Source organism: Chaetodon auriga, chromosome 8, assembly GCF_051107435.1.
Source record: "Chaetodon auriga isolate fChaAug3 chromosome 8, fChaAug3.hap1, whole genome shotgun sequence".
Taxonomy (NCBI): domain Eukaryota; kingdom Metazoa; phylum Chordata; class Actinopteri; order Chaetodontiformes; family Chaetodontidae; genus Chaetodon; species Chaetodon auriga.
The window spans coordinates 6154092-6181862 of record NC_135081.1 but is presented as its reverse complement, the minus strand read 5'-3'; the positions used below and the strand labels follow the sequence as shown (position 1 = coordinate 6181862).

Below are 27771 nucleotides of genomic sequence, written 5' to 3'. Positions count from 1 at the left end.
CCATTTCACTCTGAAACAACAACAACCTTTGGGGCAAGAGAAGCATATTTCCCTTTCCTAGAAGTGCACAATTTCAGGTAAAAGAGTGTGATGTGGGGGGAAAATGTGACTATTGGGGTCTTTGAGTGAAAAACACCCATCCTGAGAGCTGTTGCTGGAACAGGATGAGTGAGAGTGTAGGTGGGGATGTGGGGGCTTTGAAACCACAGCAGATAGGTAAGAGTCACAGGTTTACCTCCCCCTGCTCATATAGTATGGACCTGACATCCTGTCTGCCACCATGCACAGACACACAGCAACACAGAGACAAACACATCCAGTCAGACTGTAGAACAGGCCGGCGGCTTCACATTTTCTGCCGAGGACTCTACATGTGAGTATAACAGAGGTAAGACGAAGCATTTGGGAGCAAGGTGATACCGTAAGACAGGACATGTAAAGGTCAAAATACATATGTTAGAGCTGAGCATTACTTTATGATATCAGACGGGGATGTCTAAATTAATAACGCAGTGAATGACAGGAGAATGTCATTACAACATTTAATTTAAAATGTGTATTTCAAAACCTCCGTTACAGACGAGGACATGTCTTAGGACACATCAGTAACCCATAATAAGTCAGAATCAGGAAATATGCTAAGTCCAAAATCCTTCGCTGTATGTAAATCTTCAGTCCAAACCTATGAGAGACCTGTAGTTCCTTGTTAATAATCTCTGCTAGTCTTCTCTTCTGTCACTCAGTGTTGTTGGAAGAGGAGTGTCGGCCATTACAGGCTTGGCAGCTGCACTGAGCTGCAACACTGATACTCTGTGGGAGTCAGATTATCAGAGAGAATGATGGCGGCTGCAGGGGACTCAGGGCAGGGCCAAAGGGCAAGGTACTAACTCTCCGCCTCTGACATTACCCCAACTTTGAAGAATAAGGTAATCCTATCAGCCAGTTTGGTGAAGCAGTAAAATAAAAACTGTAAACTGGGGGCCACATACAAAATGTCCTGTCAGGAACATTAAAAAGAGAAAACATTCCTCAGTGCTTTTGGGTCCCTGTAAACTCATTCTAGACTAGCTGAGTCGTATTTTGAAGCTTATAATTGCGATATTATAGCAAATATGACTGTAAGACAAAATAAAAGCACAATAAGACACAAACAAGGTGAAGCAACGTTATTATTGTTCTCTGCCGCAGCAGCAATGCTGAGTGGATATGATGACAGCATAGAATGTACAAAAAGAACAAATAATTTCACTATAAATGTATCTGGATTCTCAGAAAAAAATATATGAGTCCATGTCATGAATGAATTATACTAAAAACATTCAAATTCATCGTGGATGTTATAGAAATAAGGCTTGAGTGTTTGACAGCAAATTGAAAGTTAAAGAAAAAAAGAAAGTCGGGATTTTCCTCGCAGAAAATGTTTTACATATTTTGCAAGATGTGAATGAATTCCGACTGTTTTAATGGCAAATGAAAATTAATTATTGGTGATTGTATAGCAGACCAGCCGAAGATCTATTTAAAAAAGGATTGTTTGCTTTTAATGGCCTTTCTCCAAGCACCAAAAATAGGCTCCACTCGATTTCCATTGTTATGAATTTTAACGGTGAAAAAGAGATGTTGAGAAAATGCCATCACCTAGAATGTCAAAACGTGTCTTCTAATCTGCCTGCAATGGCTCAGTGTTTTGACAGTGAAGACAGAGGCCTGTGTGATATGAAACCGAACGAAAACCACAAGCATGTTGTGTGCAGAAAATGTTCTGCAGCTCTAAGAAAACGAAAATTGGGCTACATGAGCTCTTGGATAGACTGAACGTCTGAGACATGTGCTGTGCTTTGCTTCTTATCTCTCCTATAATGGACTGAGATCTGTCTGGGCCTGTGCACTGATAATTAACTCTGCTGTAAAGACTGGCATGAACACATCAGAAGCTCCAATGATCCGACGCTGTAATCAAATAGATTTAATAACATTGTCATTGTTTTTCGTCTATAGGTTAAATACTTAATGTTTTTAGATATATTCATTTCTTCGAAGTATGAATTCCCCCACAGTGATGCGGCCATTTTTATTAAAGCATTTGAGGTTTTTTTTGTTTTTTTCCAGCGATGACGACAGAAAATATAAAGTTGCCCTCAAAGACAGTGATCTGTCAGAGCCGCAAACACTTGAGTGGAGGAAATAGCGTGTTGTTTCGCTGAAGCCCCAATAGGCGGCGCTGCAGACTTGCATTCTCTACACCAACTCTCTCCTGCAAAGAGAGGAGCTGCAGCAACTGCAAACGCCTGTCAGTCCTGTTGCACTCAGCATTATAAATTGCATGTTCATGTTAAAAACTTAAGTTTTCCTCCAGTCGTTTTGTCTTGTACAATGAAATTTTAAGATAATTAAAGAGGGAAAAAACAAGTTAACTGATGATAAATTGGCCCATAATAAGTCCCGTCCGTGCATTTTGACATTGCACTCGCGGAAATATCAGCATACTTTCCCACCCTTGATTTAAATACCAAAGGATTTGTATTTAAAATCCAATTCAGTTCACTTTTCTTGGACTTTTGGTTTGATGGAAAATTCAATAAATTAAACATCTTTTCTCAACAACCTGTTGAAGTGCAGCCTGCTCGCGTGCGTCTCTCTCTCTCTCTCTCTCTCTCTCTCTCTCTCTCTCTCTCTCTCTCTCTCTCTCTCTGTGTGTGTGTGTGTGTGTGTGTGTGTGTGTGTGCTCGCGCGCAGCACAAAGAGTCGCACTTTAACTTTTGATTCGGCCTGTCAAAAGTCTTAATTACTTTGCATCTAAATCTGTGGCCAGAAACAAACCACAATCTAATTAAGGAATAGTCTAATTCATCTCATACACTCTGTCACTGCTCATACACTCAATAAAAAGATTGGACAACGATAAGCATGTAAGAATGAGATTTCATTTTTCTGAATTTGAACAAAAAGGAGGTTTCCTGATTATGGCTGATCGCAAAACACAGATATAGCCTCAACATATTACAGGCAGTTTTAATGCACACGATTTATCAACCGTAATAATATGTCACTTTATTTCTGGGGAACATGTGTGATGACTTATGTGGCAATAATCCTATTTAGTTGTTAATAGCAGGTAAAACTGTCCAGGCCGCCAGTGTGTCATGACATGGTAATTTGTCAGTTTTATTTAAGCGTTTTCATACAATTTAAAGAGAAAAAAATTGAAGTGTAGAGAAGGGAAAGGGCAGCTCATTGTCTGAAGAATACAAGTGTCGTTAATAGTTCACTTTGTATTTGTTCACCATGCTGCTGATCTCAGGATGTTGGTTTTTTTTTTCCTGTCACAAACCTCATAATTTTTTTTTACTCTTACCGCAAAGAAATAAAACGATTTAATGTGGTGGCTCTTGCATGTGCCCTCCATTTTCGCAAATGGGGTGTATGGTTTCAAAAAAAAATCTTGTAAGCTTGTAAGTAGCCTATCCAAAAGCACGTTTTCAAAAGCATGGAGCTGGAGGAAAAAACGACCAGGATTTCCTCCTGCGCTTTCATGACTCCAAAGGAAGGTATCAGTCTCGGCTATATGGTATATGAGAGGTGTCAGAGGAGGCAGGTTGAGCAGAACACGCTTCTCTACTATGGTCTGGAGTCCTAGTTGCTATCCAAACACAAATAAACAGAGGAGGAACATTGGAGTTAATGACAGAGGAGGGGGGTGGAGGCGTGTCGGAGGGCGGGCTGAGCGCTGCGGAGCCCCGGAGCCCTGAAAAGTGAAGGACCGGTGCGCATTACGCACACTTCCAGTCCCAGCTCCGGACGGGACTCCCACGCTGCTGTCGTCTCTCCTCCAAACTTCTTCGCCTCTTTCCACAACTTTTCACAACTTGTCAAATCTCTGCAAAGGTCCGAGACACCAGCGACGACTGCATGGCTACATGAAAGTTTCATGGACTTGGAACTTGGAAAACTTTTAGCGGCGCTTTATTGGAGCTCGTCGCCTCTGTAGTTACTGTGGATTACTGACATACCGCAGGACCTTTGGCAGCTATTTATTGGGGTAAGATTCTGTTTGACAGGGTAAATGTCAGTCTTCTGCAGGAAGACACACAACTTTCTCGTTAGAACTTTTTATCTAAAGAAAAGATTGAACTTTTACTGTTTGGGCTAGATACCGGAGAGATCTAACTGTTAGTAAAGAGACCAACTTTTCACGAACAAAGGCTACATGAAATGGTTTTAGGGGTGATTGTTGCCTCGTGATGATCCCCAGCTTGAGGTCACAGTTCGCCCACGTTTTGACATCACTGTGTCCACAGTGCATAACACCGCTGAAACAAGCAGTGGCCTCCACTTCTGTAAAGAGCTGTCACGACTTTAAGAAGTTAAAACCTTCTGCCAAGAAAAAAAAGAAAAAGAAGAAAAGAAATAAACTGACAGTGATTCAGAGAACACGACAAGGCACTCAGGCTGCTGTCAAAGTGTGAATGAAGTCCAAAGGTTAGTGAGAGAAGAACAGGTTGAACAAAGTTGTACATGCAGGACGGGCAAAGAACAACAAGTGCCTGCATGGTGACGACTTCAGTTGCACCTGTGCAAAATTACATTTAACCCTATGCCGTCTGCGGAAAAGGAAAGCAAAGGAGACAGAATTCAGAGATCTGTGAAAGAAAAGTAACGACCTGACCGAAACAAGAGACCAGCCCTCCGGCTGCCATGTAAGCAGGACTTTCACTCTGCAAGCGTGAATAATGCCCTCATCTCCAAAGGTTTCAGGTTCGGTAGGATGGTGACACATGTACAAATATGATTTGTTTTGATCTATCAGAAACAACTCGAAGCATTATAATCTATAATTCAAAAAGAGAAAACTTGGCGTCTTTTTTTTCTTTTCTTATTTTTATTTTCGACCAAATCTAAAGGTCAGCTCGCCGTTGCACCCCTGGCTGGCTGCCAGTCCCGCTTTCACCATCCGGAGTCTTGAACCAACACGGTGGACTTTTCTGTGTGGGAAAACATAATTTGTCAGTCCCACAAACATTGAACCAGGTCCCCTAATTTCTTGCACTGTCAGCTCACCTTATTTGTCCTGCACAGTGGAGATAGGTTGCTGCTGCTTTTGATTAACGCAAACAGTGTTCTGTGAAAAACTAGGTTAAAATGCTCAGGGCTTTTTTTTTTTTTTTTTTTTTTTTACTACCATGCTGACTTACCGAGGGGAAACCCTCCTGATACAAACACACGCAGCATGAAATAAATAGACATAAAAGCACAATATTAGGCCTGTAAAATTATCTGGCTACTGTCCGCAAGCAGAAAAATCAAAAGCACATGCATTTCCAGCATAAAGTAACTTTCATGTGGATAACAGCCAGCATTTGTGTGTTTGACTCATGGCCGTGCTCTTAATGACACAGTTGATCTCTGTCTGCGAAATTTCAGACTTCTGCAAATGTGCACTCAGAGCACTTGTTTTGCATTGTCAAACACCAACTACAACCGTCAAAAACAACAGCGTGTCTTCTCTAATTACCTCGCCTGAAATTTAGTGCTTTTTTCAGAGTGATCTGGATATGTAATTTACAGTGTTAATCGATGCCATATGAGTCGTTTTACACCCACTTAATTTAATTACAGTTTCGATGACTGATTTGGTTTATGAAAATGCTTTGAGGAGCATCTCTGTTTTTAAAGGACAAACTTTGTTTTCGCTAATACGTAAAATACATGTTTATATTCTCTCTGTGGTTTTGCTTATGACAAACAGGGTTTTACTCATCATTATCATTATAGGACAATACTGCTGCATCTTGACAAAATGTTTAAGCTATTTACCCAATCAGCTCAATCGCCTTGTGCAAGCTGTTAAAACTGGAGTAATTAATTTGCGCCCTCATCTGAGCAGAAATGATCCACTCTTCAGTGCTGGAGGAATAGAATTCCCTTTGTGGACCAACAAAATTTTCCTGAGATGAATGCTGTCATGTTAGATTAGAATAAAAAATGTGGGTGAAAATCTCAGTGCATTTCAAGTAAAATAGTGTATTCAAACAGGTGTTTTTTGTTTTTTTTGTTTTTTTTTACTAATCACTAATTAAAGCCTTTGTTACCACGTAATTGCTGGCTGTAAGGTTGCATTTACGCACAACACTCATCCTTCTGCATTTTTTTTTTCTTCATTCTTCCCAGGGTTATCACCGTGTCTTCAGCAGAGGTCTGAGCCGAGATGGGGAGCAAAGCCCTGCACGCTCCTATCCCCCTGCACCCGGCCCTCCAGCTCACCAACTACTCCTTCCTGCAGGCCGTCAACACTTTCCCCGCTGACCAGCTGCAGGGGCTGTACGGCCTCAGCGCTGTGCAAACCATGCACATGAACCACTGGACTCTTGGTTACCCGCACATCCAAGGACTGAGGTCGACGATCACAGAGATGGCAGCCGCCCAGGGTCTGGTGGACCCCAGGATTCCCTTCCCAGCGTTACCCTTCACAGCCGCAGCGCAACTCTTCCATCCAAAACAAGCCGGCGCTGCGCACGGCGTCCCCTCGCTGCACAAGGACAGGCCGAGGTTTGACTTCGCCAACCTGGCCCTCGCTGCCACTCAGGAGGATCCGCCGAAAACTGCGGATCTGGCGAAGTTGGCATCGGGACTAGGGGGAACCATCTCCGAGCTGAGCAAGCTGTCCCCGGACAGAAAACCCACCCGGGGCAGGCTCCCATCCAAGACTAAAAAGGAATTTATTTGCAAGTTCTGCGGCAGGCATTTCACCAAGTCCTACAACCTCCTCATCCACGAGAGAACCCACACAGACGAGCGGCCCTATACCTGTGATATTTGCCACAAGGCTTTCAGAAGACAAGACCATCTCAGAGACCACAGGTAAGACAGCTTTTAAACAGATACTCTGATAATTACTCACTGGTTAGGAGGGGGGTCTGAAATTCTCAGTAACTTTGCATGTGGTTTAAATCGCAGGTATATGTCTTCCCCTAAATGATATCTTCAGCATTTGCAATTAGAAACAATATTTTGAATTTTGCTATAACACAGAGACAGGTCTGTTCCCAGAGTTTTCTCCATGAGGGCGCTAAAGCACTTTTCCGCATTAAGTTGGACGCTCATAACTTGCACAGTAGAGCTTTTTCGCCCTCTGACTCTGGGGTTTGTAACAGCTACAAGCAAATCCATGCATGAGCAGATATTTGATTAAGTGTTATTTCTGTTTTACAGATACATCCACTCCAAGGAAAAACCATTCAAATGTCAAGAATGTGGGAAGGGATTCTGTCAGTCTCGAACTCTAGCCGTCCATAAAACCTTACATATGCAGGTAAGCTGAAAATATTAACAGTCACCATGATTTTATTCTCACTAAACTATGTGACACGTTAAGAACACAATTCACCTATTATGCACGTTCTACTGCATGCAAGGGGATGTTAGTAAGTCTCACAAAACGGCTGCGTTTGGCCAGTCACTGAATTAAAACAAAAATTTAAGTGAGACAAACATAGGTTGTATAGAAATAATGTGTAAATCCGTGAGTTATGACTGACACAGTTATTTAGATGATTGAAAGATACACTTGATAGATCTTCTATACAATTAAAGGGAATAATCCTTTGCTTGCTTTAAATCTAAACAGGAGTCTCCCCACAAATGCCCCACATGCGGAAGAACCTTTAATCAAAGAAGTAACCTGAAAACTCACCTTCTCACCCATACAGACATCAAGCCCTACAGCTGTGGCCGCTGCGGAAAGGTGTTTCGGCGCAACTGTGACTTGCGACGGCACAGTTTGACGCACAGCCCACATCAGGACTACTAGCCTGGACAGACTAACAAAATAACAATGGACAAAACGCAGGAAGACAAGTCAGCGACTTTTTTTTTTTGCTCAAAGACAATCGCCAAATCAGGACACGTTTACTGCAGCACATTTTAGAGTGGGATTTGGTTGCACCTCAAGTGGGACAGCAGCGGAGCCAATGGCCATGTCCAGCGTTCACACCACCTGTAAATATCAAGACCATGTACATAATGTTGTTTTTTTTTTATTTTCTTTCCTGACCTTGAAATGATAAAGTTGTCAAAAAACAGTCATAAGTTTAAAGTATGTTAAATTGTATTTTAGAAATAAATATTTCCATTATACATTTGCATTTGCTCTGTCTTTATTTCATGATTCCTCTGCCTTGAAACACGAGAAACAACATCAAAGACGAAAGACAATATTAAGATGGACCCATTCTCCATGGCCATCAAATTAATAGTCTATATGTTTACAGCCAGCAGCCGGTGAGAGCTTAGTGAGGCCGACTTGCTGGGCTTTTTATGGTAGACCAGCAGATATCAGTTAGCACTTAGGGAGCATGAAATGTCTTTCAGGACAGGTCTTGCGGACATTAAAATGTAAAACCACCCTGTCTTAGTAATAACTGATTACAGTAAACAATCAGCTTTATTAAAATAAAAATAATAATCACGTAATGATTATTATCTCCCATCCACCTATTAGTGTTTTTGGAAGTCTCACAATTATTGAGCTCATTATTATCTTCTACCTTCCAGACCACAGAGGCTGATTACTCTTATATTAGCCGCATTAGCTGCCGTATCACACGCCTTTATCTACATCAGCTCTCATATCATAGATGACGTGCAAAGCGGAAGAGGCAGAAAGAAAACAATTTAACCCAACGAGAGGAGACGTGGCCGATAGTGTCTGCAGGTTACTTTTTTGGGAATTGATCAAGCTTCATTAATTCATCACTTGCGCAACGAACAAAACCACAAAATGAAACTGCTTTGTTTTTTTAGATCCTGTTTTGTTGTAATTCAGGCTTACAACAACCTGCAAGCAGTTTTTATTGAACAAAACCAGAATTTCTAACAAGATCAGTGCTCACCTGAGGGGACGTACAACTCAATTTTGAATTTCAGTTTTAATTTGAGGTGTAATTTGAAATGATTTATATACACAGTCTAATTATATGCAGTATATTGTGAAGCAGGTGAGAGAGACTGAGCGCTTCGGACGATGTGCTTAAACACCCGGGTTTAGACAGATTTCTGTAGATGTATACATAAATTCAAAGATTTGGATTTCATCCAACTAACCTTTGATCGGCCACTGAACGGATCAAATGAATGGATCAAACTGCGCTTGAATATTAACCGGCAGGGCTACGACCTGAGACAGGATGAGCTGATCTATAAACATTTTTTTATTATTCGGTGGAGACAAAGCAGGGCTCTCTTCCTCTGACTTCCTCTTCATCTCCCTGTCTTTCTGTGTTACTTGGCCTTCAGGCCTGTTGTTCATGATTTCACCAGGCTGCTGAGGACTCGTTAAAAAACCTGATTTTCACCTGACAGTGCAATTAATTGCTTGAAAAAATAGTATTTATATTTAATGGGCTCGAAAATAGGGTCTGGAACGAGTGGCTACAATAACAACAGAAAGATTTAAAACGGCGCTCATTGCTGCTGAAAGGCCATTAACCGAGGCCCAGTTTATTACGCACTGCAGGCTTTTCCTAATTATTCTCTAAATGGAAAGACAACAACGTACAGCTTGCCGAGCAAGGTCATATTTGCAAAAAATAAACAAACAAACAATTGAGCTTCTTAATAATCTTACAAAAAATAATGCTTAATCACCAAAAATGAAAATCTGCAAATGATGCAAATTTGAAAAGATGATGTACAGATAATAATAATAATAATAATAATAATAATAATAATAATAATAATAATAATAATAACAATAAAAGCTAATGACAATAAAAATAACGACTGGGATTTTAATTGCAGTGAATTGTTTCAGAGTTACTCTGCTTTATCTTGTGATGAAGTGATTCAATTACAGTTAAACAAATTCTAATCAACTTAAATAAAGTAAAAAATTCTGAGGTTTGACTTTGACTTCATGTTGTAATGCTGAAGGCAACCAAAAGTATTCCACTTTTCAGCAAATTTGGAGTCCTGGTGCATCTCTAAACAAGCAGGCCTGCAGGTGCTTCAGCTTTTCCTCAATTAGTTTTTATGTTAATTCGTTGAGACCTTGGCCGACAGGAAACCGGCAAGATTTATCTACTTCGCATAGCCTTAATGGAAATACAATCCCGGGGGGGAAACCCTCCCCCACAAATATTCATCAGTTCACAGGAATCACATTATCTAAATAGAACAACAATAGAACAAATTCATTTTTAATGTATCACTGGCTTTTATACAAAGTGTATTATACCCTCTCAATGCCAGATTGGACCGATGACCTCACTATATTGGGTATAGGCTGAAATAAATGAAATAATCTCAGTTATGTCAGCGGGCGCAAAACTAAGATACCATGATATCAAGCAGGCTACTTTCTGCCTTACTGCAGAGCACATCTCGGCCTGGACTGACCACAGAACAATGACGGTCATGGTGAGCGCTCTCAGTGCTGGCAGAGAGTGGACAGTCACATGGTGAACTTCATCGGTGACCGGCCTGTGTGGACTGTGGACTCAGGAGGCTCTCTCCAGCTGACAGGGGAGAGGCGGCACAGACTGCAGGCCGCAGAGCTCCACTGCTCTGATATGATCTCCATATGACCCACCACGGCCTGCGAGAGACATCCAGTTTTTTTATTTCACACACACACACACACACACACACACACACACACACACACACACACACACACACACACACACACACACACCAGTGCTTCTGATCTGAAGGCTAATCCTTTGTTTGAATCTATATGAAATAAACTCACAATAATATAGGGTCTTTACAGTTTTCCGAGGTGTGCAGTCATTTGGATTTAATCGTCTTCGCAGGTTATGACTTGTTTGGGTGCTCTAATTAGTCATGTCAATATTGTCTGGCTGAAACGACTCAGTGGCAGCAGCTGACAACTGCAGAAACAAACGTGTGAAGGGAGACATATTTGACAAATCCAAAGAAACCACTGGCAGCAGAAATTACTGGTGTGTTCAAGTTTGATTGTGAAGAATAGATGGCGCCTCACCCTATTTTTTACCCCGAAGTTTTATTTGTTTGATAAACCAGGGTTTATGATTCCAAGGTAACCCATGGCCCTGAAACAACTAAAATAAGGCTAAGATTAAAAATAATTTAGCTTTTATTGTCTTTACTTCGGAATTCATTGTCCATCGTATCTAATTTACAGGAGGCTGTATTTATTTATTATTCCAGTGACAGTCCATCTGTACATTTCAGTGAGCTTCCAGTTGCATATATTAATATTATGACATGTCATCTCATATTTAAGATTAGATCAGCCCTACCAAGGAGATGTTTCGAAACCAGACAAGTCATCCGTGTGACCGAACGCAAAAATCCTTCTACCATAACCTTCATTATTTGCTTTGATTGACTTTTCCATCGCTCTCTGTCTCAGTATCTGAAGAGAATCTCTGTCTTTGAAATAACACCGGATTTGAGATGGGAATATAGGACGTAACCCATTGCTCTAAAATATTTGATTAATTTCAAGAAAAAGCTGTCCAGGCACTGACAGTGTTCAGGAGCTGCCCACTGTGGAGTTTATTCTCTCCACGTTCAGCAAAGGTGAACTTCTGCAGCCATATAAGGGTTAGGGGGCGTGCGAGAGAAATTACGTGCGAAGATGCATTCTCGTGCTCCTAGTAAATCCTCCCTTACACTGAAATGCGGTGATGAGGCTACAATCACGTTTTAAAAGATATAGGCCTATTGATAAATTGACTTCCAGGTACCAGCTACGTTCCCTTATTTCAGTTCTTTTAAACCATCTGGCACTGTGGCACCTGGTGCTGCAATATCCGAATTGGGAAGAGACAGTGTGCGTCAGGGAGTACACGCCGAATGTTATCATGTATTACTTTCTAGTGATCCCCGAAGTCGGTCCTCTGAATATCAAATTTCCGTAGTTATGTATCACAAGGAAATATCATGCGTCTCTATGGCCACTGTTTTGGGTTGCATATGTGCACTGAACACGGCAGTGCAGAATTCCTACAGGACGAAAAGGTAACACCAGGCATACGGAAGCCGCGTTGGTGTTTACTGATGACGTTGTAGCTGAAACAGTTGAGAGATATGGCTAACGTCAGTTAACGGGATGAACATGTTATATTATACACCGAATTGAAGAAATAACTACAGGATATAAGCGAGAGTCAAGTAAGGAGGACTTTATCTATGTTTACCAGCGGTCACATGTTTTAGCCAGCCGAAACGAAGTCAGGGCGACTTCTTCGTAGCAGTTAGCTTAGCTTCTTTGCTCTACTTCTGTGGTGTGTAACTATAGCTAGAATGACAGGAGAGCATAGTTAGCTTCTCTGGCTAACTACTCCGCAATAGCGTTAAGTTGAATTTCTTACTACGTAGGACGACGCAGTTTCATAAACACCAAGTTATATCAGTTACATTGCCATGTATGTGGTAATGGAGTCGCTTAGTACAGCTGGCGTTTCTCTTTTAGTTGCATGCATAAAAAACGAGGACACAATAACAAGCAGGCTAATTCAGGCACTCCTGTGAATTTAAGATATGCCACTAAAAAGCTGAACCACAGAAATGGTTGTAACAGTTATTTAAACCTTCAACACACGTAAACAGAATTGTCTTTCAGCCTCTGTCGAGTAGCAATAAGCTCAACATGACTAAATGTAGCTACAAATATCTGCCTAGATTGGAGATTCAGCTAGTATTTGGTTACTTTTTACACGTAATATTTGTAAACATTCCGTGTTAGCATGAGTAAATAAGTTTACTTCTATAGTGTCTTTCAATAGCAGACGTCACAAAGTGTTTCACAATAAAAAACAAATAAGCAAACAGAAGACGGAGCAACATTCATGAAATACAGACAGTAAGAAATGCGCTAGAAACATAAAACGATTGAACAAGATGCTAAAAACGAAACAAAGTTAAGTCTGAACAAATGGGTCTTGAGCTGCTTCTTAAAGGGGTCCACAGACAACGACCAACATCCTTTGATGTAGGACTGCAGTGCCTCTTTACTGTGACAAGTGCATGACCATGCGAGGCTTTACTCATGATCACAACAGTCTTCAACTAGATCTCGAATTTGATGGAAAGCCAGTGTAAAAATAAACCAATTGGTGTTACATGAGACCTTTTTTTTTTTTTTTTTTTTTTAGGATTTGTAAACATTGTAAGTCTTTGTAAACATTTTAAGTCTTGCTAAGGCAGGTGAAAGGGGATTTGCAATAGTCAAGACACCATGAAATACACTCGTGAATAATCATCTGTCTCAGAAAGGGATACACAGTTTAGCATTGCACTTAAGCTGGTAGCAGCAGAACTGAACCAGACAATTGACATGCTGGTCATCACTCAAAGCCTGGTTCTGCCTTGGAAGTGGCACAACTAAAACGAATGCAGTCATCATTCATCTTATTCAGTTCACCTGTCTCTTGTGCCATGACATATAAACATCTGCTGTGAAAAATGTGGATTGTTTTTTTTGAAAAATAATATTTGGATATAATGCCAAAGGAGATTTAATACAAATACTGTGATGTACAATTAAACATTGAATAACATCGCATTGTCTTCTTTAATCGTTGATGTGCATTCAGGACAGGGACAAGATGTTGGAGTCCTATGTCACACCACTCCTGATGAGCTATGTGAACAAGTATATTAAGAATCTGAAGCCATCTGACCTGCAGCTGTCTCTCTGGGGAGGAGATGTGGTGCTCAGCAAGTTGGACCTGAAGCTGGATGTGCTGGAACAGGTACTTTATTTTGAACGTATCCTCTGCTTTCTGTAACTGGTTGATTATGGTAGTTTTGGCCCAGTGCCCAAAAGAAATCTTTCTTTTTGTATCCATACACACTTAATGGTCCATATTGCTCGGGCCACACAAACACTTTGATTACCATTGGTATTTCAATGTTATTAAGTATTAAAGGTGTATAAATATCCCTTTCCTGCATGTATATATTGATAAAAGTCCTATTTTTACATTTTACATAGTCATTTTTAGCACAAAGGATTAAAGTTGTGATACGTCCATTATTTTTGTTGTGAATTATATAGTTTATTGCACTTTCGTGTTTTGCTTTTGCTCATAAGCATTGGTCATCCATGCACAGGCAAGATACAGTTATGACATTAATGGATAGCATCTAAAATTAGCATTTTAAAATGATTCATTTTAACATTTTGTTCTGAACAGAAGTAAGCAGTTACTGTAAACATGTAATCATGACAGTGCTAACATTACATTATGTCTTTACAATGAAGTCATAATTTTAGTCTTTGTTATGACATAACATAAAAATAAAAAGTTTGCAAAGTAAGCATTGCCCATTACTATATTTTTCCATTCTGTCGTCTGTATGTCTCAGCTACAGTGTGTATAGCCAGAATGAAAATCAGAAAAAACATGCAGCAGTGCTGTTCAGCCAGACTCTGATACAGTATCTTTACAGAATCTGTCATTTTGGAGGAGTTTGATAGATTTACTCTGATATTTTGCTCTGCAGTGTTATTTTGACACACTGTTCTTTTTTACACTTGTAATGTCTGGATTAGATTAGTCTGCCATTTTTTTCTCTTGAGTGGGCCCTGACTGCTTCTGAAGAGCAAACCAAAACACTACCTAACCCAACAGAGATTGTGATGAAAGTTCTTATTGGAAGCAGCTTTAAGCCAACTGACAGTGGGAACTGTGTCAGGATTTTGATGTGTAATGTTATGTCAAAACCTTGGGAATTATCCTCCTTTTGTTTTATTGCATTTTGTTTGTGCCTCTTATAACGTGCAATTAGAGATCATCTTCTTAATATAAAGAGTATTTTTACTGAAACATTGTGGGTGTTATTGAGCAGACGTACTGTAGATCCATGACAGCACTTCCTGTGAAAAATGTTTGATTATTTATTTATTTATTTTGTCTTAGACTTTAGTCGAAGGCATGTGAAGCCTGTGTGTAGGCAGTTTGGTTTCATGAGACTCGTTCTCACATAGAGTGGTTCAAGATGCAGAACATTGATTCGTCTGCTTCTGAGAAAATCTGACTGATTATGTTTAAAGCGTGACCAGTGTGTATGTAATCTGTAACTGTTGTTGTTACTTTCCTCTCGTTTTCAGATATTAGTTTCAAATAGCGGTTTAGAAAATGAATGGATGAAGGTTCTAAATGTTCTTGAAACATCAGCAGTCATATCGCCACACGCCCTTACAATGTTGTCTGCAACACAGATGTAATACTAAAGTGCAGATTATTCTACCTATAGCTTTGTAGCTATCTTTTGTTTTCATCTTTATGTGTCTTTGCTTATTTATAGGAGTTGAAGCTGCCCTTCACATTCATGAGTGGTCATATCCATGAGCTGCGTATCCACGTACCCTGGACCAAGCTGGGCTCGGAGCCTGTAGTCATCACCATCAACACTATGGAGTGCATCCTCAAGTTGAAGGATGGAGCCCAGGTTAGTGATTTACTGGCATGAGAAACATGTTATCTCCGATTCCACTACTGGGCCAAAGCAGGGCTGGCCAGATCTTCTCGTTAATTTATGTGAAATTTGTCCTCATGACAAAGTTAAACTTACTCCTTCATTTTTCCTCTCTATGTTTTCAAGAAGTTTTGTGATGGCCTTTCTTTTAAATATAGAAAATAAAGATGACAGGCTTTACACTATAATCTTGATTTAGTGTAAAATCACATGAAGAGAAACTACAATGAATCATTTCATTTTCAGCTTATGCTGGATCGTAATGTGTTAAATGTTTTACAACACCGATTCCAAAACAGTTGCGATGCTATGTCAACATAAATAAAACAGAATGTGGTAATGTGCTAATTCTTTTTGATATATGCTCAGTTGAAACTCAGCATCACTAATTTTTGTACATGTCTGTTTAATCTGAATTTGATGCAGCAACACATTTCAAGTAAGTTGGCACAGGAGCAACTAAAGATTGGGAAAGTTATGGAATGCTCCAAAAACACCTGTTGGAACATTCCACAGGTAAACAGGTTCATTGGTAACAGGTGATAGTATCATGATTGGGTATAAAAGAGGCATCCTGGAAAGGCTCAGATGTTCACAGGCAAGGATGGAGTGAGGTTCATCACTTTCTGAACACATGAATGTATAGAGGATATTAATACATGGGCTTGGGAACTCTTCCTGAAACCATTGTCAGCAAACAAAGCTTATTTGCATAATTGCATTCTGCCTTTATTTACGTTTTGCACAGCATACTTGTTTGGAAGTGGGGTTATAAATATAATACAGTTAGGTGGTCTTGTATGTACATCAGTTACCTGCAAGTAATCTTAATATTTTTCATGTTTAAATACCATATGTTCTTTAAAACAAAAAACAAAAAACTAAATCACAAGTTTTTTTTTACTGTTTTTAACTCTAGGTGTTTCTCAAATCAACTACATTAATCTCTCTAGCCTGTAGGAGCTTATGTTTCTCTGCTTGTTCCATGCTTTGCTTGAAGTTGGTTTGGGGGTGAAGGTGTGCTCATTTGTTGCTGTTTGTTATGGACTGTTTTACTCAAGCCACATTTACTAACAACAGAGCTCAACCATATCATTCTCATTTTGCTCGTCTGACTCATAAGACATTGGGTGTATATATCAACCTGCCATTGGCTAACTGTTTTAGTCAGCATCCTCCTCCATCTGTGTGTTACTGTTTTCAGTCTCCGAACCTCCAAGCTAGCAACCTACATGCTGAAAATGACAAGTTACCCTAACCCTAACTTGGTTACTAAAGGCACGAACGTAAACAAGTTAGCAGCTTTTACCTTTTCTATTGTGGGGACTCAGCTATGTTAATGCCAGGGCTCACTTCCTGACTTAAAAATGTTCCACCAAAACACATCCTTCCAACCTCGTTTTGCAACACCGTCGCTGCATCCTCGTCTTTGTGTAGACTCATTTCTGGCACTGGCACAGTTTTAAAACAAAGTGTGGAGATAATTCTGGCTATGTGAGACTGTGTGGTAAGGTACTTCATAGCACTTCAGGCGCAGCTTAAAGTTTGCCATTTTGACACAGCTACAGTAAATAGCAGTTACTCCTGTCTCTCTTATCCATGCTTAATTTCTCTGTTGAGAAATGCATTGAAAAAAATAAGAAAGCAAGCACAGAAACCAATTAATCACTGCCTCATTGAGGGGAGCTTGTGGATTTGTTCCATTTAAAACAGTGATTTGGATTGTAATGTGCATTTTCAAAAGCTTGTGGGGAAAAAGAACATTGGCAAGTGCTGTAATGGCAGTCTGCAACGAGAAGCACATTTCAGAATTTGGGGATGAAAGTGTGTTGTCATCCACACTATCAGTTAACTATTTGCAAATGCTTTATCAATCTATCAAGAGATCCATCTAACTTTACTTTTTAAACAGATGGATTCCAGCATAGAACATATATATTAGCTATTGTTGTTCACATCTTGTAGTCATTTAAAAATGGTTGGCTCTACTTTGCCAGTATGATTATCCTTCAGGAAAGCGCAGTACTCTCACTCAGCACATTTGTTGCTCAAAAAAAGGACAGCTTCATTGACCACTGACCAGAAAAATTCAGGGCTCAACACTAACTGTTCCCAAGGAGTGTGTGCATGCGTGTGTGCATTCGTGTGTGCGCGATTATAACATGAAAACCAGTGGACTATGGAAGCAGAAGACCCTATGGACCTTAAGATATTGACAAAGCTTTGTAAAAAACTGAAACACTATAACAAATTTTTTGAAGATTTGACACATTTAAAACAGCAGAGTTTCGGAAATCCTTCATCAGAGCGCAGACAACGAGACCGCTCTGGTTGCTCTTTGTTGTGCAAGCAAGTAGAGTTGAGCCAAGCTGTGTCGTGCAATGGAAACATGGCAATCGTGGATTCAGTGCTGGGCAGGTACAGGGCGATGGGGCGGCCACCTCAGCCAGAAAGTCGACAAGAATGTGCTAGATTTTAAGATGCATGACTAAATAGACCAAACAGGTTCATATTGCTCATAATCATCAGCCAAAGGTGCGTACTGTGGGTAAAACATACTGGTGGTGGATAGGAGTCAATAGACAGGATAACAGGTGAAAGCATAGTTTTTCTGCAAGTTTATGCTTGTTGAACAGGCTTTTTGATAAATTGCTCTTTTTAGCTTTTTAGTCATGAAGGTTTTATTGCACATACAGTAACAAGCATAGTTGTTGTCAACTCCTGGCTTCAGTCTCTCCACCGCAGTCTCTCTGCTCAGCTGTCCGCTCAGTGTGTTTGGAGGAGCTAAGCCCTGCACTCATGCTGCGAAACAGAGAGTAAAGGAGAGAAAGAGATAGAGGAGAGTGCATGTGTGATAATAAATTACACCAAAACACAAGAAAATCATTGATCTCACTCCCTGGTTTCTTCAAGTACCGATAACTCACCTTAAAACGATTCTGACCTTTAAATAATTTGGAACTGGGCATTCAAACTGGTGTGCCTACATTTTTTTTTTCTCATTTGCACAGTTTTATTTTCACTCACAGATGCAAGTAAAATGTGTGCACTTTCAAGCTCTGATATTCAGGGAGCTCTGACTTTGACCGGTGCTATTAACTACTTGGCCATCTCTGTCCTTGCAGTGTCATTGATCTCTGTTTCATTTGGTCCAAAAGCAGTGAACAGTGCTTCTCATTAACAAGATTTGGAATTTTATTCATGGACCTAGGTTTTGATCTGTAGTTGAACTATTGAGCATTTTTTTTCTGATTTTGTGTCTCATGCAGCAATGCTTCAGTAAAGGCAGGGAAGTGGAATAAGACTGCAAGGCTGTATACATGGATGATGCAGACCATACAAATGCAGAACGATGCAGTTTCCAGACAAATCAGATTTGCAAATGTTTTATGAGGAAATGCATTTATCATGTTTGTAAGACTTTAAGGACACAAATGCATTTTTGTGAATAGTGCAGAATGTAGAATCACCTTAAAGTAACAAGAGTGAGACTTTGTCCTTGTAAATTATCGGTACATAATGTCATTTTAAGCCTTTCATGTATCATCACGGACATAAATCTGAGAACAGTTATCCCGAGAGAAATATTTATATTAGTGTATTGTATTTAGTTTAATTGTATGTATTTTCAAGTCTGGTATATGAAAGGCATTTTTCTGAGCCTCGTCCTACCTTTGCCACCCATGCAGTTTGCAAAATTGAAAGTGTAGCTCGGCCCTTTTATGGGAAGGCTGAAGTTTCAAGGCCAGATGTCCCAGAAGAAACACATTTCAAGGGAAGTCAATTACAGTTAATTACATAGACTGCGGCAAAAAGATTTGTAACACGTGAGCTTGAGCTGCCCAGAACTAATGGTAAATATCATGCTATGCAGGTGGCTACTGCTTTTGCGATCAGGTTTCTAGTTTGAGGGAACTTTAAACTTGTTTTTATGCTTGTACACAGCTTAAGGTCATGTCCTAGTACCTGTAGTGGTGTAATGCATGTAGTTTCAAAACAACTATTTGTTACAGATGGTTTCAAAAAGGCTTCCAGTCAAGATTTTGGGGGAATTGCAAATGACGTTTGGACAAATTATTCAGTGGTATGTACACCCAAGAGACATAATTTGGACCAAGGCCAAACTTACAGCAGAAGTCCTTCTAGCATGTGGAATTTAATTGAGCAGCTACACGTCTCTCCTATGTGAGTTAGAAGAAAGAGGCTGACTACTGTGTCCTTAGCCCAGAAAATGCAACCAGTTTACTTAAATGCTCTAGATTTGTGTGATCTGGTCATTTATATTACCTTCATTTCACCTTTTATTATACTTTCAACATTGCTCGGACATTAAAAAACAACTATATTTGCCATGTCATCTCTCTGGTGGTTTAGTGAGTTTAGTCAGCCCACAGAAACAAGATTATATTTCTCTGGAGCTTAGATATCCTGTTCATATACATGTCATGTCCTGGCCCAGCTTTAATCAGAGTTTAGCTGGGATGCAGGGAGTTTGGCATAGGTACATGCAAAATGTGGGCCATGACAGTTCTCCCAGAAGCCCTCAGGTAATTTGGGTGATGGCCCACAGGAATTTTAAAAGAGCTGAAAAAAACTGATGTGTATGGAAAATCTTACATTTTAAGTTTAGTAGATTACTAGTGTTTCTTTTGTCCAACAGAGACAGGAACTTTGTGGTGGGCCTCATGCGGCCAAAGTGTGGAAATGATAAATGATATCATTAATATGGTTTGTTTTCATAATTACTGTTAAAGCCTGAGCGCTGGCCTGTAAAAACATCCGTACGTCTTTTGAAGTTCATTAAGGGTTGTGTAATTTGACCAGAATTATTTGGACCTTTTTAATGTTCGTGTTTCCCCTCGAGAGGAACTGGGTAATATTAGGGATATTCAGATTGCTCAATAGGGCCCATCTGCAAAGCACCAAGAGCAGCTCACAATTATAGTTTCCACCAAATGTGGAAATTTGGGCGTTTAGCAGCAGTTGGAGATTACAGCTCCTGCTGACAGTGTAATTGCTTAAAATAGGCTATAATCAGGACTTGTAGTGCAGAAAGTGTGGTAATAGAAAAAAATGTTGTCAACTTGTTTTTGACATTAATATTACAAACCGGAGGCCATTTATAAACAAAATACATTTCCTTTCGTATGTGTCATATTGTGTCCTAGAGTCACATGGTGATCTGAAGCAAGCTTAGAAATCCTTGATTGTTTTAAGGCTACTTGTGTTATTTTAACATTAGACATATGTACATGCTTTCTTTAATGCACATTAGTTCAGTTTTATTGTATATACTTCCTTTATGTTTCCAAAAATGTAAATCTGTCCAGTTCATGTCTGACTTGAATCATTAGCGTGGACATCTCCATGTGAAATTAGACTAAGCCCTGGTCTATGCATGTGAGCTCAATATATGTAACAGGAGATTGGTCATGGGGATGAAAGGGTTTTGTAGTAGTCAGCTTTAACTTCTTTCTTCTTGTGCAAAGACACACTCAGTGTGGCCCCTGTTGAGTTACTTGATATGAATGAACTGTTTGATCTGAGCCTCTTCTACGCAGTACGAAAATGTCAGGAGCTGCATTGGATAAAGCAATGGTTTTAAAATCTGTCATTCAATATACAGAGCTCCTATGGAAACTGAAGTTATTAATGGAACTCATAAGGTCTCCATCTTGTGTCTTATTTGCCCAATGGAAATCTCAGACAAGAAGTTAGCAGCAATGTTCAGTTTTTCCAGCTTCACACCAAAGTTCTCCCATCCAGGATAGTTTTTCTATATTTGGTGTATTTAATTTTCTTCGTTAGTTTGATGTTGTCATGTTAAGGTTCTCAGCTCAGATGTGGTGGATTGGAGCTGGTCTCTGATGTGATGCTGAGTGTTTGGTTTAAGGCATTACTGCCTTTAAGCTTCCCCATTTAATGAGGAGATGGATAAAACCTTTGGTAGGAGATAGAATTGATCATGCCGCTGTTTTCAGGGGTTTTGTTCTTGTATTCGTAGCTAGTTGTAGCAGTAACAGAAATTGGCAAGATTAAACTCAGGCCTTAATGAAAGACCTAACAGCTCACATCGATGTAATGTTGCAAAATTATGGGCACTTTTTTTTTCTTCTTCTTGACATCTTGGTAAACTGCTCCAGATGTTGAAGATGAGGTGTGATCAGCAAAGACAGAGAGAAACTGGCTGGACAGCAGTTACAGTGGATCATAACACTCTCAGGCACTCTTTATTTTTTATGAGACAAAGATAAGGGCTTGGGTTTACCGAGGAGAGCCTTTCTGGTTTTGGCTCAGCTTGCTGCTTGATCTGGGAGTTTTATGGCTGCTGAGTGCATTTGCCACTGATGTGGAGGTTCTGATTGATGCATTGCCTCAAGATGATTTGGGGAGGTGCCTCTGAGACTTGTTGGTTTGGCATATGGTCCAACTAGGCCCTTTCTTCTGTTAGATTCCTTCCAAACTATTTTTAGGGCTTTACACCACCAAACCTCATTGCTCCTAAATAATGGGTAATACATGTGAATTAGGGAACCCCTTTTTGAAGACTTCTTAAAAACCCTAAGTTGTTACTCTGTTGCTAAATCTACGACCTACTTGACAAAGGATTGCTACTTTGGCTCAGAAATTAAACAGAAATCTATAGATGTAATTAATAACAAACAATCAATTAAACACAGCTTTTGAGACATTGCGACCTCAGATGCACAGTTGATTCCTTGTCATGGAATCCTCTGGATGCTACTGCGTTAACATGTGGTTTTCCACCCAGGGGTTAAATCCACAACCCACTAAATAGGAAACCTGGGATGTATGGACTGTTGTCAGCTTCTGTGTGTAGCCTGTTGTAGTGGTCTGTTGTAGTTATGCATTTGCTTCTGGTTTAAATTGAGATATGTAATTCTTGTTGACAGTGTGAACATGGTCTAAAGTGACAATAAAAAAATGAGGGCTTTATTTTTCACAAATGTCATTGTATCATCTAGTAAAAATATGCAATCACATGCACTTTCACTGCTTCTGTAGAACTGTATAGAGTCTCGAACAGAATGAGACCCAGTTTGAGCCTGTGCAGCTCAACTTGCACAAGTCAGAAAACACAAAGGAAAAAGTTAAACAAATAAAAGAAAACAGCCTGTGGAAGTTTGCAATCAGATAGCACAAACTGGATAATCTTTGTCCCAATGCCATTCGGAAATCTTGCCTTTGATTCTCCGGGTTGCAGGGAGCAAATGGCTTACAGAGATTGCACCATAAATCCGTCTGATCATCAGCTCAGCGGGGCCTTGTCTTCAGAACTGAGGAGACATAGGGCGAAGACATGGAGAATCTGTTTTCCTTGAATCCAGCCCCCCGTAGCAGTAACAAAAGCCATCTCTGACTGTATGAAAAAAAAAAACTAGTGAGAAGATGGAGTAATGTTGGCACACTGTGGATTCCCTAGGCAGGTTGGAAGCTGGGGTAAGTGTTCTGATGAAACACAAAGAGGACTGTAGAGGGACAGAAGTGGATTGAACATCAGAGTGAATGTTCTTGGTCGTGGTTATGAGGGGATCTATGTGTGTAAATCCCTGTCCTCTTTGTCAAGTAAGGCCTTCATGTAAACTTATTGTAAATGAACACATCCATAGTTTGCTCCATGGCCTGTGTACGAATGGACCATCTCACAATTGTCTTCCTATATTTATACACAGGGTGGGATACACATTAATGTAAGCTCTCAGCTGTAAGACATATTTCAGGTGAGACTGGATCTGATGACAGTTGGGAGAAGACTGTGACCAGAGATGAGAGTGCCCACTGTCTTTGTCATGTGTACTGTATGTTGGTAACCTCAAGCCAAACCACTTGTTGACAGGGTTGTTCAGTCTGAGGAAGGCTTTGATGTTGTAATGATGCTGAAATTTCCTGGTCACAAAGACTGTGTTTCACACTCAACAAAAAAGTTAAGTAGTCATGCAGTGTGTGTACAGTCCGACATATATATACATATTTTCCCACAAAACATAATTCTCGGACTTGAACCAGTCATGTAACCCACTATGCTGTATTTGTCTGTCCTCTCATTCAAGTTCTCAGCATAGAGTGACCCACTGCACTGGTCTCTGTTTGGCATTCCAAACTGATTCAAAGCATCTGCAGAAGGCAATGCACAAGTGTGTCATTCCAGCAGAAGGCCTCGCACCCAACCACCGTTGCCTGTGAGTCAGCCAGCGCGACACAACCCACAGCGTTACACTGCTTTGCCTTTGAGGTTTGATGGAGTTTTGGATTCCTGGTGGGATGAGGTTACCTCAGCTCCTCAGACACAGGAAAGCAGTCTGGGGAAAAATTAAACCCGGCGGCTTCCTGCATCCAGTGATTCAAGTGGTGATCAATACACTCTGGGCAGGATGCTGCCGATCCACAGTTTAATCCCTGCTCTCAGGCCATCCGGACTACAACAATCCCTCAGTGGAGCTTATTACTTGCTGGGTGCTCCTGTGATATCACAGTCTGGGAAACGATTACCATGCAATTAACGTTAATGTCCTCTTTATTAGCACTGTCTTCAAACAGAAATTCTGGGAAGATATTGTGTTGCATTTAGGCACACCGTTTGCTTTATGAGTCTTAAATCTTAACTTAGACCATGAGAAGTGATCGAATTAGACAGGATGTTTACCTCTTTTTGTGCTTTTAAGATCATTGTGTTTGCTTTATGTGTGAGTTTGATACAACAGCATTTCAGTTCATGTCATTTTGTTGTTTGGGTGCTGCACACTGTATTCCCCTTCATGTAAATGGTCTAACTACATTTACAGAGACGGACGTTTTTCTTTCTTTGGGTGAGACTGAAAGTCACAAAAAGGAGTAACACAGTAACTGGGTGCCTCTGTGTGTAATTTCTCAGTGGAGAAGGGTAGGCTTGTATGACTCCATGTTACACAAACTGTGGGTGGTCTGTGTTTTATGTCTCAGGGTGAGTGTGTGCTCCATTTAGCAGACCCTCACCCCTTTGACCTATGAATAATTCCACTCTTATTATAGAAATGATGACGCCATATAAGGCAGGACATTTTAACCAGTAAAATCACCCATGCAGAGCTAGTCAGTAGCAAGTTATTTGGCAGAGCGGAAATCCCCTTTCAAATCAAAATTCCATTTTATCTGTACATCTAGATGCTATCTAAAATACATTTTATACGTAACACTCAATGATTCGTAAAACCAGAGGAAAACTGATTGTAGTGTGTTTCAGATGGCGCCCCTCCACTCTGCTTTGTGTGTTGGTATATGAGTTAAATTCCACTTTCCCAGAAGTGTGCTGAAATTTGTCGTTAGCTTTTATCTTGGCCGGCTTGGCTGCCTGTAATGTGTGGGTAAGAGAAGAAGAATGTAATACGAATAATTGCACAACATGTCACTCTCCATGGTGGGGGAGAGAAGAAAAGGAGATTGTGTGGAGAAGGCATATGGTTAGCTGTAAAGATAATAAACATGCAGATCTTGAAGGAGTGTATCGCCCTGGCTTGACATTGACCACGTTGCTTGTTTAAAGTGACCAACATGATAAGAATTCCCGTGCTATAATTCAGTTGCATTAGCTTCTTCTTCGTCTTCTTCTTATTAAACCTTTTTGACGCTTGAAATGAATATAGAAATATTTATATTATGATTTCCAGTCGACAGAACAGAACGTATTGGTTGATTGAGATATTGGGATGCTAGTTGGTTGAGATAGAGCACCACAGACATGTCAATATGAGGTGAAGTCATATTCACATGTACTAAAATTGAAATTAAGATTTGAAAAGTTGAAACTAAGGCTTGATTTTTTTTTAAGCTGTGGTTTAAAAGTGAAAAATCCGATTTGGAAATTTAAATGTTTTAAACCGCTTTCTCTTCATGTTTGCAATACATAAAGAGAGGACAGAGAAGAACGGCTTTTTTGAGGCTTTTTTTCCCCTTTTTCGAGTACGACTTGCAGAGTTTCAACACATCTCTTTTAAAGAGTCAACGTTGTAACAAAGGGTTAATCCTCCGCTACTTCTTCCAGCAGAATACAGCTTTGCAAGCTGTGTTCAGAAACTCATGCCAACATTGTAACATTAAAGACTTTATACTGCAGACATGAGTATAAAGCAGATATTACAGACATTCAAATCTCAAATGTTCAAATCTCTTTTTTCAATTTTCAAGCCATAGTTAAAGTATTCAAATCTTACTTTTGACTTTTCTGATTTTTCTTCTTAGTTTCTTAGTTTTATTTTCATGGTTTGTAGAAAAATAATAATAATAAAAAAACCTTGTAAAGCAGGACTGCAATTTGGCTGTTGGCTGGGGGCAGGCCACTTGTTTCATTGGTGTGTTTTGCAAATTGAAAGTTAAGAAATGAAGCATGTCTCCTTTCATTACACTGATGAAGACAAGAGGAGAACTAAGAACCTTGGACATTTACTGTGTTACGGTTCCAAGATGTTACAAGGATGAAATTGTAATAATTTTTTCCCAAAGTAAGGTTGACAGTTTTCCGTCTCTCAAGTAAGTTGATGAATGTTGACAGTACCTCAGTTGCTTTGGAACCTGGTGTATAAAAGCTATGCAAACATAAGGCCTGCTGCATTCCGCTTGCATGCTCAAACTTCCTTCACCATGGCTTTGGTATTTCTCAGCACTGCGGAAAAATCCTCTCCCATTTCTCTCTGTTTGATTTATTCTGTTTCACTGGTTTCAGAACATTGATACTCTCCAAGAACACTTAGGCCTCTATAGTTCATGCCTTGCAGTTGCACCTCACATGTGCAATTAGGCTGTCCGAGTAGCCTCAGCCCTGCTTGTGCTGTTCTTGGAGGCCAGTGCTTACCGTGTTAAAGGGGTGCTTATGTTTTGTATAATGTGCTTAATATTGTGTATGACATTATGGGCAAAGCTCGTAACATGGATGGGTCACTTCCTGACAAATCTCATTTGCACTCAAATCAGGTTCTGAGGACTGGTTTTCAGCAACTTGCCAAAAGTAGATAGAAATATCTCTGAAGGATGCTTCATTTTCTTTACCATTTGTAAAATGAGTAATTATTTTCATATCATGAAGGAATAGATTAGCTGCATGACAAGTAATATTTGATCAAATTTTGATTGGGAATTAACAGGTTAGATCAAAAGATCTGTGCTTGGGAATTCCCCCGTGTGTATCGTAGTTGACCGAGATGTGTGTCTTTTTGCACATGACTGTGTGTGTGTGTGTGTGTTTTATTGTAGCTAACACATTGCAGTTATTAGCATTAGGGGGTAGCTGTGCCAGCGTAAGCAGCATGCCTCACATGCTCAGCCTGGGCTTGTGGTTAGCTGATGGAGACATCTGAAGGACCAGAGCCTCTCAGATCTAAATCAGGAACAATTTCTCCCTCTTTCCCATTCTCTCTCAGTGTCTCTTTCTCTTTTGATTTTTTTTTCACCCTGCTTTCCTGTTGTTTCACTCCAACTTTTCTTCTTTTCTGTCTTGCCATTTTTTTCTCTCTAACTTTTGTTTCTCCCACTGTTTTCACACACTTTTCTCACTTTCATTCTATTTCTCTGTCCCTTTCCTTTGTTTTTCTCCTTTTCTCCCATGAGACAACAGTTTCGTGTGTCAGGTGCAGTAACAATAAAAGTACAGGTCCCCAGTTGGAACATGGTATGTCAGCACCGAGAGGTCACTGTAGAATTTGAATGGGCTCTAATGAAAGGAAAATGGAGACGGCAATGATCTTGATAGTTCAGCCTTGTTCCAAATTCCATCACGGCACCTACATCAGGACTAGTCACTTGCCCGTCTGAATTCCTTGTTCTTGGCTTTTAATCAAGTCTTGGGATTGGAGGTACTATGATTTGAAATCCTTTGTTTGAACAACAATTGTGGAAAACAAACATTGCTAGCGTGGATGAAAGAGCACTGACCTCAGCGCTCCCTCTACTTTGTAATGTCTTGCTGCTGACCTGCTTACTTTTGTGGCGAATTAATCAGCAAAAAGGCTATTTTGTAACAAAGAAAGCGATTTCATGCATGAATACACTGGCTTTGAGATTTACTAGATTAATGGAGAATTATGCACGCTTTAACTGGAGCAGCAACAGCTACTGTACCGTAAACACAAGATTGGTTTCTGCTGGTATTAGTTGAGGTTTGCTTATAAGACTAAAGAAAATGTCTTGTGGTTTAAACCAACATTATGGAATGTAATAGGTCCATAGCTAGAATGCATTTAAACAGGTCACATTTAGGATAATAATGGCACTGATTGGTCAATGTTACTGAGACGCTGTGGGACAGAGCTT

The 27771-nt window shown here is 40.0% G+C and overlaps 2 protein-coding genes across 7 annotated transcripts in view; both read left to right on the top strand.

The window, feature by feature from the left end:
* The first annotated feature begins 6205 nt into the window (after positions 1-6205).
* osr2 (odd-skipped related transciption factor 2) lies at positions 6206-8073 on the top strand. Of its 2 annotated transcripts, none has more exons than XM_076737732.1 (3): positions 6206-6858; positions 7210-7309; positions 7707-8073. In XM_076737732.1, the coding sequence occupies exons 1-3, from the start codon at positions 6206-6208 to the stop codon at positions 7779-7781; spliced, it is 828 nt and encodes a 275-aa protein (XP_076593847.1). In that variant the 3' UTR covers positions 7782-8073. The 2 variants fall into 2 exon arrangements, with proteins under 2 accessions (XP_076593847.1, XP_076593846.1); XM_076737731.1 differs by having other exon boundaries at positions 7625-8073.
* Positions 8074-12037: 3964 nt separating this feature from the next.
* The window catches only part of vps13b (vacuolar protein sorting 13 homolog B), a 319766-nt gene continuing 304032 nt past the window's right edge, over positions 12038-27771 (top strand). For 4 of the 5 annotated variants that reach the window (XM_076736852.1, XM_076736857.1, XM_076736853.1 and 1 more), the window contains exons 1-2: positions 13494-13742; positions 15301-15444. In XM_076736852.1, coding sequence (XP_076592967.1) covers positions 13572-13742; positions 15301-15444 — 315 coding nt within the window. In that variant the 5' untranslated portion in view covers positions 13494-13571. Of the gene's footprint in view, positions 12160-13493; positions 13743-15300; positions 15445-27771 lie in introns of those variants that run through there. The other variant, XM_076736854.1, reaches the window with a different exon arrangement.

What these genes read in the sequence shown, in the direction of transcription:
- osr2 (XM_076737731.1), top strand. Translation starts at nt 6,206, where the DNA reads ATGGGGAGCAAAGCCCTGCACGCTCCTATCCCCCTGCACCCGGCCCTC. An exon ending in GACCATCTCAGAGACCACAG is followed by an intron (nt 6,859 to 7,209) that starts GTAAGACAGCTT and finishes TCTGTTTTACAG; the next exon opens with ATACATCCACTCCAAGGAAA. An exon ending in ATAAAACCTTACATATGCAG is followed by an intron (nt 7,310 to 7,624) that starts GTAAGCTGAAAA and finishes AAATCTAAACAG; the next exon opens with GAGTCTCCCCACAAATGCCC.